At 38.5% G+C, this 16,345-nt stretch overlaps 1 protein-coding gene across 1 annotated transcript; it reads left to right on the plus strand.

Moving 5' to 3' along the window:
* The first annotated feature begins 1,348 nt into the window (after positions 1–1,348).
* Positions 1,349–15,908, plus strand: LOC131792819 (uncharacterized). Its single transcript, XM_066172521.1, has 17 exons — positions 1,349–1,381; positions 2,198–2,428; positions 3,670–3,748; positions 4,078–4,511; positions 5,408–5,561; positions 6,783–6,965; positions 7,123–7,305; positions 7,622–7,789; positions 8,377–8,590; positions 9,356–9,584; positions 9,790–9,958; positions 10,316–10,462; positions 12,092–12,247; positions 12,498–12,620; positions 13,345–13,434; positions 13,836–13,910; positions 15,655–15,908. Exons 1-17 carry the CDS (start codon positions 1,349–1,351, stop codon positions 15,906–15,908), a joined length of 2,922 nt encoding a protein of 973 aa, XP_066028618.1.
* Positions 15,909–16,345: the final 437 nt, after the last annotated feature.

Raw genomic sequence — 16,345 nt, forward strand, 5'->3', positions numbered from 1 at the left:
TTATTTCGTTTAATTTTTTTAAAAAATGTGACGGCAACGAGAAACTCTGGTACAATTGTGGAATCGAGTCACTGAGGTACTTAACCTACCGCCGAACAATTAATTGATTAAACTTTCCGAATCCTCCACAAATATGCCAGGATATATTAGAGGATATTACATTCAGATTTACTTAGGATTAAGGAGATTTCATGTCTATCCCCCGGCTCAGGAATACGGTTGTCACCTTACACGATGCCAAACTGATATTGGTCAAATAACGAAGCAGCCCTTGTCGGCAACAGGCGGGTACAGGATGATTTTGAAGTATCACTAAGGCTCCACAACGATGTATACTGAAGTCCATATCGTTTTCATGAAGGTCCAATTCGACAGACTACGTCTGTGGTGCGATTGATCGCGGAAAAGATGACGAAACATTAACTAATCATGTGAATATTTCATCCTCCAGAATCAAGAATGATAAGCGTGAGTCACACAAATTGTAATTTTGTTGAACGTTTGCTGAGGCTCTCAGCAAAAGTGAGCCAAAGAAATGGTGCACATGCAGGGAAGCAAATTAAAGGCCGTCTGGTGTTCTTTTAACATGGGAGCTGCCAAAACTAAGCTCAGTGGATGAACAATGGCCATATCATGCTAACTTTTGCTGATGATTTCAGTGTTTTCATTGACATACAAAACTGATGTGGTAAAATCACTTTATTCATATAAGTTCTTCACTTTTCATGCAAATCGTTTAGTCCAGCGCTGACCATGTAGAATAATTCATCTCATTTTTATTTCTCTGAAAATGAAATCAGTAAATATTGAATTAAGAAAATACCCCTAAAGGACCCTCTTTGATCACCTACTGCTTCAAAATAGAGTTTTCGAAATAACCCAATTATCTAATCTTTCGGGTTGTCCTATTTTTTATTCATGACCGCCATGCATCCGTTGGGTTCACCTACAAGTCATTTAGGGCCATAAGCAAACCACGACGGCCATGAGGACGTGGCAAAACAAAATATCTAACTAATGCATATGGGCAGAACAATAGCTCGGCAGGTGTGTTTTAAATGTATGCATTTCTTAGCTGTCCTCTGCAAAATTACAACGTGAAATCACCAAACTTTCCTCACCTAGGTTTCTGAAAATCCATCCCACGAACCATTCATCCCCCCCCTGTCCTCAAGATACGAAAAGTAGCAATGTCATTGTGATAACAGCACTGCAACGAGCTCGAGATAGATAAAGAAAAACAAATTTTATTTAATTAGATAGCAGCGAATCCAAGTTTTGTGTGAAAAACGATGCATACGAAATATTCATTTAAAACTCTGATGCCAGTTATTTTCCAATGAGCGAAATGGGTCATATGGCAAATTGTGGAGCTGCGTCGGTGGGAGGGTATAACAGGTAATTTAGAGTTGACAACAGAGTTGAAAACGTACCGTGAAGAGTATCACAACTCTCGGTAGAGCTCGCTGAAGGTAGGTATACATAGCTATTGGACATTATTTCAAGAGTATTTCAGCACTGACTGATACAAAATTACACGAAATGTGAGAGATTTGTAAGTGTCAACTGAGAGTTTTCTAAAAAAAATTTCGTGTCACAAGCACTTTAAGCGATCAAACTGGTGGAGTCTTTTTCATTATCATTATTTACTGGCTTTATAAAGGTGACGTGCCTTGTATCTAGATAGAACGTTGTTTATTGGTTGAACCTAAGTCCCACTAGATATCATGGTCACTTATTTCAGTAAATTCTCGTATGTGGCTTTTTTGAGTTGCGTTTTTCCACTTCTCTTTTCATCGATAGAGAATTGTTATCATCATTTCTGCTTTGTTATACCATGCCTTGTAAACCATTGTTTTTATTCAAACAATGCTTCCCCTTACTTGTGCTAAATTGCGCATATCATAAATGTTAACAAACCCATTGTAAATTAATCACGCTTATAACTCTTTGTAGTCACATTTATTAAAAACTCGAAAATTGTCATTCATTTTCCTAATGACATTCATCTTCTTTAATCAGCTTACTTTACTTTGCCTCTACGTTATTTAAAAATGTAAAAACAATAGCTTCAAACAATATGTTGTTTGAAGCTATAATTTTCTTTACTAATTGCACCTATTCTTCCATTTTACTAGCTCTTAATTCAATCATACATGCTTCCTTCGTAATTACTTTTTGTTCTCTTTTTAATCAGGATTTCAAAAGAAGAGCACTGCGTCATTTCTTACTCATCAAGACAAGAATACGAGAATTTGATTTTCAATCAGATAGTGCCTTTAGAATATTCCTAGATTCTCCCAACCCTATGACCTCAGTAGTAGGGCGTCTAAAACTGCGGACGTGTCCTACGACTGTCACGGTTCGCACCTTCGCCGAAAAGAAGGAGGGAGAGAGAGAGAGAGTACAGACTACACCAAAACAGCTGGTAGGTATGAAACACATGAATCCAACAACACTTTCTACTTAATTATAAAAACTTATGTTTCGATATGGTTTCAGGGGTCTTTATAAACCTACTCTAAACTTGAAACCTAAGAAATAAGCTTGTATGGTCGATGACAAATCAGCCTTTAACTACTGAGGAATTTGCGAGGCAGAAATTTCTACCAAGCGTTTCGACTCATTCCTCGATACAAGAGATGAATAATAAGTTCTTTACATGTGAAAACCATCTGTCCTTTCGTTTTACCATTTATTTCTAAAGTATTAATCATGAAAGATAATGTTTGGCCAAGCCTTAAATGTTCGAAACATTCTTTTCCTCATAACTACCATACCTACTGTGAACGATACTAAGGTGTCTGGGATACTTTCCTGGACAAAACTACACGATTTCAAGAACATCAAACGTACTTCCATTTTGCAGAGAGCTTCGACGTGACGTAAACATTTGGGCTTTTTTCAGCAATCGTGCGGGGTTTTTTCCCTTTTCTAATTCCCAGTTTCATTTACCAGACATAGAGAGCCGCTTATTTAAACAAAGTTCAGCCTTTTTTTTTTTTTTTTGACAAAACTGCGCCCTAAACCATCCTCAATTTAGCTGAACCTTTTTTCTGAACAGTCATATTTGTGAACAGTGTCAGGAGGGCCAAAAGCTAACAGAGGAAGGACGTTTATTAAAGAAAATTAACCGCCCTACAGAGAGAGCCTGAGGCTCACTGATTGCGAAAAACCGTGGTTTGGGTTACATCTCGTTTAAATAACCGGCTCAGATGGTCTTAGTGGAGTCAACTATTAACCGTAAAACGACAAAAAAAATTGCCGTAAGGCGTGAAAATTCACAAATTTTAACCGTTAGCCGTAAAAGCCATCACCTCATTTAGACCCTCAATGAAGACTGAACTCAGTACTGTGGAAAAAAGGGGAAATACCACATGACGACAAGACCGATAAGAAATTGTCTTAGATAATGCTCAGCCAATTTGCTTCCCAAATGACTTACTGATCCATACCCTCAAGGGCCCACCTAACAGGCGCGGTTTTGCTTACAAATGTAACTCATGGTACGAGCTTTTGAAGGTGTGATAAGGTTAAAGAACTGCATTTAAGTGCTCAATGTAACGCTTCTCCTTGCTTTGTTTTTTTCCTATTTGACCGTGAAATATAATTTTCGTTGTTTTGCAGATAAAGCTGAATATTAATTATTTTTGTTTTCCCATATTTTAGCAGGTGCAAACCATAGACGAGGCAATGTCTGTCTTGTGGTTTTGCGCGCTCGCTGCCTTCAATATTGTCCTGTGCCGAGGTAAACCGGCTCAATATTTATACAATTGTGTGTTGCTTTGAGAATCTTCTGTTGTGCTAACAAATTAGAAGGAGATAAGTCTCTAAACTAGCTGGTAAGAAATACTTTTGTGACCGAGTATGTATAAAGGAGGATTTATGGCTTGAAGCTAACGTTAAGGTGTTCCTTTTTCTAAAATAATTGTAGAGGTACGGGTTGAGAGAGATGATTTATCCCAAGATGTTAAAAATGAAAATGGTACAAGGCATGGATTTTGTTTTAAAACACATCAAAGCTACGATATTAATAACTATTTCTATTATTTTCTTCTCCTTTTTTCAATTATCAAGCCGCTTCATCCGATTGTGAGAATCCTCCATTAGACATATCTATCGTGATCGATCAAACAAAGAGCGTCGGAGCGGACAACTATGACGCCATGTTGGATTCGGTCATGGCACTCATTTCGCAGTATGATGTCGGTGAAGACAAGACACACTTCTCCATCGTAACTTATGCAAAAGATGCACAAGTTCGTGTCAGCTTTGACGACCTAAAATATCAAAGTAAAGCGGCCCTTCGTGCACTGATTGAAGAGATGAAGGAGAAGGACAAGTTGGGGAACCCGACGAGGACTGACAACGCCTTGAAAGTGGTCGGTGAGAAAGTGTTCGACGAAAAGAATGGAGATCGACCGGAATCACCAAATGTCATGATCATCTTCACTGATGGGGGAACGCATAAGAGTTCTAAGCCTTACAGCACCGTGCTACCAACTCTTGAGGTGAGAGCAGCAACTTTTGTCTGATATGTCGTTTAATTCAGTTTTTGTCCGCTTTCAGTCTTCAAACTTAAAGGTGACTTTTAAGGGATAGAATCTGCTCTTTCCAGAGACAGGTACATTTACAAGTTTATTGCAAGCTTACAAATGTGCTTACAGCTGGTCGAGGCAAGCAATGGTTTGACGCATAACATAATTTTTAACACATTTCTGTCAAGAATACAACAATAAAAATGAAAACTGCATTGCAGTAACTGAAAAGTACCTCAAAATTAATGTAAATGGGTCTTAACAACTCAACAATTATGAATTACTGTCGATTAAAACAAATAGGCGAGAAAAATTCGTGTGACTAGCTATACACCTTTGCAAGAAAAGAAATGAAATTACTGTATTAACAAAAATAAGAGGAAAATAAGAAATTACATTATTTAAACTAAAAGGATCAAAGCCAATTATTACAGCAATATGAATCATAACAACAATATTACAAAAATTATTTATATAATTGCCCGAGTTTTCAAGACAATTTCTTAATAAGATCAAGCAAATCGGTTTAATCATTTGCCTCCAAGAATTTTTGAAGAAAGACATTGAGAAAGTTGTCTTGTTTAAATTTCTTTTTAAAGAAATATGATGCATATGTCATCGGGTAGACTATTCCCAGACTCACGCCGTTTCTTGAAAAGGATTTATTTCACTTGTCTAGTCCAGAGTACTCGAAGAAGAATTAGCCTCTTAACGATAAACTTGTGTTATGTCGGGGAATATTAGAACACAGCATGATGAATAAGTAAGCTTTAGTATCCTCCCTTTTGTTTTCTTGATTGAACAACGTAAAATGGTCAAATGAAATATTCTGGTTTAATGGGGTGATCCTATGAAATCTTACAACGCAGAAAAAGGGAGTACAACGTGTGGCTGTTGGAATTGGAAAAAGCATTAAGCAGTCAGAGCTGGAGACTATCGCTGGAGACAAGGATCGAGTCGTTAACGCTAAAAATTTCGATGACTTGAACAACCAGCTGGACGATATTCGGGAAGCTACTTGTAGTAAGTAGAATTTTTTTTTAACGATAATTTAAAACACCTGATAGAGCACTAGTGGTTGATATCTCCAGAAGTTTCCAACTGATATTCTTATTATAATTATATTCTGATTGTGTAACAAAGAGTTTCCAGATGGATCCAGGGGTTGAACATGTCTTACACCGTCACCAACAACTTCCTTAGGTGGCTTAAAAATTCAAAGTAATTAATCATATTAGGTTTTGAAACATCTTACGATGTGTTTTTACCAGCAGAAAATTTGTTGTAAAAATATCTAGTAAAATCAACTAATCTCCTCCATTATACTTCGTAAGTTGATTATTACAAGGGAGAACCTCCTAGAAAGATAGTCTAACCTACGCCCATTGCTGACTTAGACTTCAGTCGCCACTGACACAAAGTCGCAATGAAGGTCTCTCTCCCAAACCTTTTTTACTATCCTTGTATTTAAACTAATTCCAAACCAGCTCTACAAGCTTCTCAATCAGTCCGTCTCTCCCGTCGGCAACTATCAACCTTACAGGATGACCTCATCTTAATTTACAAAAATAACGTACTCCAGAACTTTCGTAAACTTACAAAATACAGTTTCCATCGAATTATATCATAACTGCATCACCTATAGTATGTGCTAGAAGTTTTCATTGGGTTGCATGAAAATGCTGCAGAATCCACATCTCGTGAAAAACCTTTCAGTAAATTTTCAGGAACATTTTCCGTAAATAACAAACAGAAATTTTCCCAAGTTTTATCTGAGCTCGAATGAAAATAAAAAAACGTGTTTGGTCGAACTGCTTTCTTTTTTCGACTTCTTTTCCTCTCAAACATAAAGATCCCTGGATAAACAGTTTACATGGGTAGAAGATAGCAAAAGATGCAAAAATAAATCAAATAGGAGGTAATTTAGTGTTAACAACTGAGTTGAAAACGTAAATTGACCACCGTAAAGAGTTTAAAGGCTGACGTTTCGAGCGTTAGCCCTTCGTCAGAACGGTGGTCAATTAGCGTTTTCAACTCAGTTGTTAACACTAAATTACCTGTTATACTCTCCCACCGACACAGCACCACAGTTTCTTTAGAAACTTACCCCCTTTATTCATAAATCAAAAAGGGACCAGAATGTTCAAGATTAGAGGATATCGAACATTATTGTTAGCTGTATGAACCACTGGGTATGCCAAGCTCGTTAAATTCTGAGAATTATTGCTTTGATATCATTTTTAGATATTGATGGAGGATACACCGAATGGAGTGAGTGGAGCAAGTGTTCAGCTACTTGTGGCGGGGGGGTGCGTTATCACTCCCGAACCTGCACCAACCCATCACCGAAAAATAATGGAAAAACGTGTATTGAACAGAATCTGGGTCCGGCCAAGGAATCTGAAAAGTGCAACACCAAGCCCTGCCGTAAGCATGATATTGAGTACTTTAATGGCTAACTTTGTTAACTGTACACTTTCTATACGTTACACATCCGGTTAGTAGAAAAAGACATAAATGTGGGCTGGGATTATCTTGAAGGCTTCATCCAACAACAATCATTCAAACTGATTTTTTCCCTTAGCTACACCTGGTGGTTATACTAAGTGGACTTCGTGGGGAAAATGCAGCGTTACGTGTGGTGGAGGAGTTCAGGTACGAACAAGGACCTGTACCAATCCCCCTCCGGCTGGTGGTGGACCGACATGTATTGAGCAAAAACTTGGACTTGCGAAAGAAACAAAGAAATGCAACACCCAGCCTTGTGGTATGTGATGGCCGGTGGAAAGTAGGGTAGAATAATTAACAAATTAACAATTTCTGTTTATAATCTCTTTTCCATAACCCATAAGCAATGGAAAGGTAACTACTCATTAAAGTCATGATTTTTCTTGATATGTTGTAGAAGGCTCAAGAAAGTGGGTTTTCCTTTCAAAAAAAACCTTTACCACCTCTATGATGGTACAGTTTTTTCCAGTATAGTATTCTCAATGCATGTTATCACAATCATTGCCGTCATTTTAGTTTGTGGTACTATATTGTAGACGCACAACTATATGAAATGAGTATGCTATCATTTGCAGGTACAGATGGCAATTGGTCTCCCTGGGGTGCCCCTGGTCCTTGTGATAAGACCTGTGGGGGAGGTACTCGAGTGAGAAAAAGAACATGCACCAACCCACCTCCATCTGGGGACGGTAAAGATTGTGCAGGAAGCAAAACAAAAAGAGAGCCCTGCAACACACAAGCATGTATGTTCCTGTTCAAAGGCATTGATACTTCGTCATGTCGAATTATAGATCGAAGTTAAAAAATCGAAAGGGGAACGAAAATTTGGATAAAAGGCAACAGCCATAAGTCTTTTAGGCCTTAAATATGCCCACGGTTCGCGGAAATATATCGCCTCCAGTCGCATTCAATCCAAAAGAACATTTCCTTCATACTTTTTATTTACTGTTCTACACTTTTTTTTTTTAACTAGAGATGTAAGTCTAGGAGTTTAGGAATATTCCCCAGCAAGATTTATGTAAAGGGGTCAATGAAAATTTAAAAAGTGCGTTTTGTGTGGAATGAAATTCAGGGGAGCTTAAAACCGTACAATTCTTGCACCACCTTTGGTTGTATTGACCCCAGCTAGTTTTACTCCCACTCCCTCCCAAAGGCCTAACCTTGGAGAAGAAGCGAGGATAAGCCTTTTTGCCATGTCATCTTGTTGAGCTTACAATTCATCTTTTCTAAAGCCCCCTTCCATTTATTTTTTTTGGTTTGTGATAAACTATCATATCAACATGACGAAATGGCAAGGAATTTACCTCATCGTACCTTTTTTATCATCAAGGCCCAACTAAAAAACCGGAACCACCTCCACCCAGACCTTGTAAGGAACATCTCGACGTTGGTGTCATTGTCGATTCCTCCAACAGCATCAGTGCTGGTGATTATAAAATAGCACGTGATTACTTAGTTCGGCTGGCTCAAAGACTAGAGGTTTCCGAAGCTGGAACACATATGGCGATCCTTCTCTACAGCTGGGAAGCACATCTCTGGCACAAGTTTGTACATTCTTGCCACATACAGAGCACGTCTGGGTTTAAAGCTGAGGCTGAACTTTCATTTTTTGGAGGGGAAGGGAGGGTGGGTTTTTGTGGGAGGGGGCTCGAGCCTGTAAATTTCAATCCGGCACAGTTAATAATAACTATATTACTATAAGATAACTGAATTGTTGAGGTTCGTAACGATGATGATAAAAATGGCATTGTCTATAGGTATTTGATTCATTTTTTCTTTTAAACTACATTTTTTAATTTAATTTGTTTTGCAACTCTTCTTAAAGCCAATTAAAGGAATTGAATAAATGACTTTCAGCCTACCTGAAATAATTTTCTGGGACATATATTTTCTAATAGTCACGGTTTTCATAAGGCTTAAGTTTTACACGGTTTTTATATGAAAATGGCTGTTTATCTGCGCTGATTTCAGTTAGGAATGTCGTTTATTTTTTTATTTTTCATGGTTCGAAATGTCTTTCTGTGGTAGCGTCCATTTGATGAGCTGTTTAACATGCAGTTTCAACTTTCTTATTTATAGACAGCGTTAATCTTGTCCTTCACTAGCTAGACTTTTTTCTTCTCTCCTACACCAATCACTTGAACAAGAACTGTTCCACCTCGCATTCCTTAACGAAATGAGCTCAGCTCCTTCAGACGACCGCCCCTGAACATTCCTACAGCAAAACGTCTCTAATACTATGACACTTTCCTCCAAAGACTCGCACAACTTTCTTCCTTCAGCTCATTTCCGTCATCAATGCTTTTCAGATTTACCGATCCGCAAAATATTAATGCACTAACAGCCAAAGCCAGAAGCTTGCCGCATATTCAAGGTGGAACAAGAACAGACAGAGCTCTAGAACTAGCTACGGAGGAGTTTTTCGGTTGGGACAATAGTGGAGACAGGCCCGATAAACCAAATGTGCTACTTGTGCTGACTGATGGTGACACAAACGAAGGGAGTAAGCCATTCAGTCAAGTTATTCCTCCTTTGAAAGTGAGTTATCTTTCAAATAGCAGATCGAAACACTTAGATAGACTCGAGAAACTGACCATGTAAGCTCTTAAAATTACTCAATCTCTAACTAAAAACTCTTTTTAGGAAAAGATGTGAGGGTAAGAGTGATTTGGCCAGATCTCAATTTCAAAAACGAGTCCTCGGATATCAAACATCCCTAAAACTTACCTCTCTATTTTTGCAGGATGCGAACGTAAGGAGAATTGCTGTCGGAATTGGAAGTGGAATAGATATCTCGGAGCTTAGACAAATTGCGAGCTCCAATAATGATGTACTTCAGGTTTATGGCTATTCACAGTTAATCCCTAAACTAGAGTCCATCATGAACTTGGCTTGTGGGAATCAGTATCCAGGTTGGTTGAATAGAACTAATGGAAAAACGTAATGTAAAATCAAGAAATTATGTGACATCGTCAACAACCGTAACTAATTTAGTCTAACGTAGTCGGCTGAATACCTCTTTAAACTTCTTAAAAAAAATTAACTTTGTTCAGCAAAAACTACAATTATCATCAACCTCTTTTGTAATATCGATTGGAATTAAATTATGTTCAATTTCTTAGATATAGACTCAGCAAATGTTTTTTTTTAAGCTACAATTTTGGTTATTTAGAAAATTAATACATTTCGTTGCATCTCCCAAAAAATCAGTATTAACAAAGTTTGTTTATGTTTATGACACCAGTTTTACTTTGGTTTTACCTCAATAGGTAATTGTGGCAATTGGGGCTCCTTCGGAGGCTGTAATAAGAACTGTGGTGGCGGAATTCAAGTTCGCTCGAGAAGTTGTCCGGGAAACAGTCTTCATTTGAGGAAACAAAAGAAGCATTGTGCCGTCAATCCTTGTCCAGGACAAGGTAGGTATTTTAAGTGGTATTAAATTCTCTTTTCAAAGATTGAAAAGGACTCTCCTTATAAAAATAATCATCATTTATTACAATGAAAGATTTCTGATATACAGTGACAGAGATGTTAGCAGTCGTTGAAGTAGTCGTAGTAGTAGTAGTAATAGTTGTAGTAATAGTAGTTTATGTGAATGAAAGTGATCCTCGCAGTAATGTGCACTACTTGAGCAATATTGAAAATAAGGCCTGAAAAAAATTCAGCCCTGAATTTTTTCAGGCCTTATTTTCACTACTGCTCAAGTAGTGCACATTACTGCGAGGATCACTTTCATTCACGTCTTTATCCGCAGTTCAAATATATGACTTTCATATATTCTTAGCCGTTTAATAGTAGTTTATATAGCTATGATATATCAAAAAATCAACTCTCAAAAAGATAACTTCAAACCTTCTTGTTTTGACATTTGGTCCAAAGCTGGATCTATTTCTATGGCGCTTAGATGCTTCTTTGTAAAAAATAGAAAAAAATTTGTAATAAGGGAAAAACATGACTTTTTTCGGGAATATTGTTTATTTGCGCCCGCGTAGTGTCATTTGCGGCCCAAATGAACAATATTCCCGAAAAAAGTCATGTCGTTATCATTATTATCAATAAACAAGGCCAAATGATATCAAGAATGCGGGTTTTAATAATACAAGCTAAGTGAATGACGAATTCAAAGTCACTTCAAATCATCATGTAAGTGTTGATTGAACAAGCTATTAGAATTTCCGCAGTAATTCATTTAGCTCAACCGGTGTTACACAATTGAAGTCAACTTTCAGCTTTCGTTTGTCGCACCATTTCTCGAATTTTTTGATCTCCCACGAAGTGGCTCTCTTTGTATTTTCCGCCTGACCTTTTGCTTCTAATTTGTCCACATCTTCTAGCCCCAAATCTGAGTTTTGACTGCTAATTTCTTCTATTACTTCAGTTTTCGCTCGAAGACGATTCAACGACTGAAAAAACTGCAGTTCAAAACCGGAGTTTCGCAAATGAATGGTTTTCCCGCGTCAACACTAGGCTTACTCTAATTGGTTAAAATCCATCGGATGATGAAGCAAGAACCAATCAGCTGTAGGGCTGATAATGCATTAGCAGCCCGCTGTCAGTCTTTTGCGGCCCGCTGAGCGTGTGTTTTGAAGAGGCCGATTTTCTATTTGGCCGCGTATATTGATAATAATGGATGTTATCCATGTTTGAAGTTATGTAAAAAAGCAGAAATAAGACAGTTTACTAATTTTTTGGAAAAATTCATCGTGACAATACTCACAGCTAAAACGTTCCAGGTACTCTGCATTGTTAACACAGTGCTTTAATATAGCTTTCGCCGGTGCGGCACGCCAGTTTTGAGATATTCAAATTCATAGATATCCTTCCATGCGGTTTAGTTCATAATACACTATATAGTTATATGAAAAGTTCCGGAAAAAAACTTTTATTAATCATCTGAAGTCCGCAAATTCTGCCGGAGTATCAACTTTGGCCAGCAGATTGATGCTAGGCCATTTCAAACGACTTGGCTGTTGCGTTGTGATAGTAGTAATAGCAGTAAGTATAGCTTCAGTGACGACCTAGTTTTTTAATTGATCATTCTTTAGAGCCTTGTGAAGACCATGCAGGAAATTGTGCAGTCAGAGCTGCTGCAGGAGACTGCTGGAAGACCGCTAATGTACCTTCAAGCAAAACCTTGTGTTACGTTGGCAGGACTTTCCCTTTGTGGAACACTTGTCCAAAGAGCTGCAGACGATGCAATGGTATGAGTAAAAAGGCAAAAAATTGCCATATTTAGCTTTCTCCCCTTTTTGTAGTCTTCTTATCATTTTCATTCTTTAAATTTTTCCTTTTCCTTTATCTTATTTTAATTCACTAATTTCCTTCCTACCCTTGATATTCTACGTGTATGTTACTTACCATCCCCTCCCTCCTCCTCTTTTTCTTCTTCGTCCCCTTACTATTCCACTTGTTTCATTCTTTAACTTCTGTACGTCTTTTTCTTCTCTTTAGTTGATACCTCATGCCAAGATAGTGATCCCTATGTTTGTCCTTGGTGGTCAGTAGCTCACCGCAATTCGAGGAAATGCGGTTATTCATGGCTACAAGGCGGGTTTCAGAGGTACAGTCTTGGAGGTAAGCAATGAAACCTTAAATACAATAAAAGCTACTTGAAGATGCACATTTAGAAAGCGGAGGAATGTTGCGACTTCTTGTCCCTTGATTCCACGGAACGAAGGCTAGTTAAAATCAAACAATTTTCCGGAGCTGGGAGTGACATGAAGTGACAGGTTATAATTACAGGAGATACTAATTAAAGAAGCCCCTGAGCATTTGAACTCGAACAATTGTTCTTGAATAAGAACACATAGGGATCCTTTATGTAGTCACGACCGTAACTGGCTGTGTTTGCTCATCGGCTAAGAGCTCATCAACGGTTTGACATAAGTTGGGACAACTGCGAGACCTTTTTAGGAGTTAAGATTGTTAGCGTTGTCACCGGAATAATGGCCGAGGACGAAGGTTTTTATCATTTGTCGTCTGCTACCGTTAGACACAAGGTCACCAGTCCTGCGAATTGTTACGACAATTGGCGGTAGAAATGATTCTGGACTTACAGAAAAGATTACACTGCTGCATAGGTTTAAATCGGAGTCGGAAAAAAGCGGCAGCTCTAATACAAAACGAATGGACAAGAGTGTTTTTTATTATTTTTATTTTGTCCCTTTTATTTTTTTATCGTGAGGATTAACAGGTTAATTTGATCGACACTAGCTTTGTCAGGCTAGCATTTGGATTTGATATTGTGTTGAATTGCGAATGCAATGACTAGTCCGACTGGTCTTTCTTCTTCCTTCAGACATGTGCAAGAAAAGCTGTGGCAAATGTAGTGGAGGCGGCGGCGGCGGCGGCGGCGGAGGCGGTGGCGGCGGCGGAGGAGGAGGAGGAGGTAGGAATTCATAATATTATTTTATTGGAAGCAGCAACTCGCCTGCTTCCAATTATTTCATCACAAGTACACTTGTATTCTTCTTATTTATATGAAGCTGTGAGTATGAAAACAACGATTGAAAAGAACTCAGATGTAAAAATCACTGCATTCCTTTATCATAACTTTGTTATGTAGTAAAATGCAATGAAAATAAAACGAATTTATCCTACACCCAAGCCTTACTCCAAGTGGTAAAACACTGGAGCCTCTGTGGCCACTCCACATCAACCACCCAATGGGTAGCAAAGTGGACTCGATCAATGCCTTTATATTTCAGCGTTTATGTTCTAGTAACTACAATTTCCTTTGCTTGTTTACCTGCCTCTTTTTGTTTTTTTCTTTTATTCTGCATCTTGTAGTGTGCCAGGATCGACTGGGCATAGTATGCCTCGGGAAAGTCCGGTTTCCAGGTTGCGGTAACTCTTTTGTGAAAGGTCAGTAACGATGAGTTCTGGCCGAGTTCTCCTCCTCACTAACAGATGCATCTATTGCAGCTTCAAATAAGCTGCCCAACGTTCACCCCTTAAGGCAAAAGTCGTATTATCAAATATTGCTGTCGGTCGAATTTTAAGCTTAAATTAAGACAGTCCCCGTGTGGTATTATCGGTCACCACACAAGTGAAGGGGAAACATAGGCCGCGAAAAAAAACCTTCTTGGGCCATATGTTACAACAATACGTTTATTTTGGTTTTTAAGACCACGAAATTAACACAAGGTGCTGTTAGTTCGCTGATCCAGAACTGAAAATCACTCTTGATTATGATTTTTCCCGTAAAAAAAGTTTGGTTGGGTTTTATTGTATCACATTGCGATTCTGAAATAGTCTGAAATAAGAGGCCAGTGTGCATAAAAAAAATCACACGAACCCCAAGTTATCGTAAGGTTATGCCACACAAAATTTCAGATTATGAGGGTGTTTGAGGTTTCATAGAGTAACCTACCTGTTCTAATATACTCAAGTCCACAAACAGATAAAACTACGCGAGGTTCTTGAACAGTTCTGGTTATTGGGAGTCAAGAATTCCTCATTTGAAAGCCCACTAGGAGAGATGAGAAAAATTAGAACTAATATTGATACGTCATAAGTAAGCGGCCAATCTGTTAGGCAATTTTTGATTTTATCGAATCTTCCGTACACTTAAAAACATTTTCCGTTTGATTTAGTTACACTTTGGTGTTTTAAAACTCCAAAGATGTCTTGATATCTAATTTACTTTTTCACCGCTGAAATCAAAATTTTTTTATTTTTAGAGCATAGTTTTCCTTTAATCGCGTGTCGAGTGTCACAGTTCTTTTAACTCCTTGAACCAAGCGATTTCATGTTGTTAAATATGCCCTGGAATCTGTTTTGTTGGGAGGAAACCTTTAGATCACTTACTATATCTGTAATATTAATACCAGTCCCATAACATTCTCTTGACTGGTCTCTTTTCTTCCTTCAGGAATGTGCCAAAAAAGCTGTGGACTTTGCAGCGGAGGTAAATATTGGTCTCATACCATTACGACTCCCTCGTGATATATGGAACAAAAATCCCCTTTTAATTTGTGGCTGTCACAGCAAATAAAACCAAGGGGACATTTCCGAAATGACAAACTTTTGTCGAAATTCATTCCTTCTTCTCCCTTCGATAAATAAATCTGGTTTGTGGAACTGTAAAACTTTCCCAGAGTATTAAATTATCGAGAGATCCTTTTTTGCACCAGTGTTACTTATGACTGAAATCAAAGCACCTCTTTGTCAAATCGACAGATTGGTGGGACAGTGTCAGAGAGAGATGGACATCATGTTCCATCCAACGGTTTGTAATCGCAAAATACACAAAGAACATTTCCTGTAAACTGTAATCCTAAAAAATGTCACCATTGCTTTGCAACCCTTTCTCTTCTGTGTACAAGAGCATGTGATTAATTCTTTTAAATCCCGCGTTCGACCTTTGCAAAAGCAAAGTTGGTTTTATGAAAAAAAATATTAAGCTAACCAAAATATGATTATCATCGGGCGGTATGCCAATTGCTTTCGCGACATTTATTTGCGGTAGCAAAAAAATTACAGATGTGTAAAAGTAGCAGTCATCCATCGAACATACAAGAAAATGGCTAATTCAGGAAGTATTCATTATCATTTTGGGCATTACTACTTTTTTAATTCAGTTTAATCTACTACTCTTTTATCTTAGGCGGTGGCGGTGGTGGCGGCGGTCATGGTGGCGGTGGCGGCTATGGAGGCGGTGGTCATGGTGGCGGTGGCGGCTATGGAGGCGGCGGTCATGGTGGCGGTGGTCACGGCGGCGGGCATGGAGGCGGCGGTTTTGGCTTCGGAGGCGGTCGTCCTGGCGGATTCGGAGGCGGTCGTCCTGGCGGATTCGGAGGCGGTCGTCCTGGCGGATACGGTGGCGGCCGCCGTCCTGGTGGATTCGGCTTTGGACGTTGATGAAAAAAAACTGACCGTGGACTATAGTGATTACATCGTAATGTATAATCCATATTACTTAAATAAAATAGTTCAGTATCGACCGTGTGCATTCGAGCCTAAAAAGCTGTATCTGATAAACAAAGTGAAGGTTTAACTTTTCCTTGGTTCAATGTAAGTTTTTCGGGAAAGAGAAAGAAACCTCCGACTTTTAAACCGCGCGACAAGAATTCCTGGTGGAAAAAGAATTGAAAGTTGAATAATTATTTATACAACTCATAAAACTCTCTTCCAAATTTAAACCCAATTTTCTGTCACGTACTCCAATTTTTTACTGCTTAGTGTTTTAATGAGATTCGTGAAGGTGTAGTTGAGAATTCCTCTGGGATAGAGCGCCAAGCTGCCGTCATCTTAAATTTTCCAACGGAATTTTGAGTTCAATGTTCAATGCGTTTGCG

This window comes from Pocillopora verrucosa, chromosome 9 (assembly GCF_036669915.1).
Source record: "Pocillopora verrucosa isolate sample1 chromosome 9, ASM3666991v2, whole genome shotgun sequence".
NCBI lineage: Eukaryota > Metazoa > Cnidaria > Anthozoa > Scleractinia > Pocilloporidae > Pocillopora > Pocillopora verrucosa.

Excerpts from the sequence above, each read along its gene's own strand:
- LOC131792819 (XM_066172521.1), top strand. The coding sequence starts at position 1,349 with ATGGGTCATATGGCAAATTGTGGAGCTGCGTCG. Across the intron at positions 5,562-6,782 it reads TATTCGGGAAGCTACTTGTA|ATATTGATGGAGGATACACC; the intron begins GTAAGTAGAATT and ends TATCATTTTTAG. Across the intron at positions 8,591-9,355 it reads GAAGCACATCTCTGGCACAA|ATTTACCGATCCGCAAAATA; the intron begins GTTTGTACATTC and ends AATGCTTTTCAG.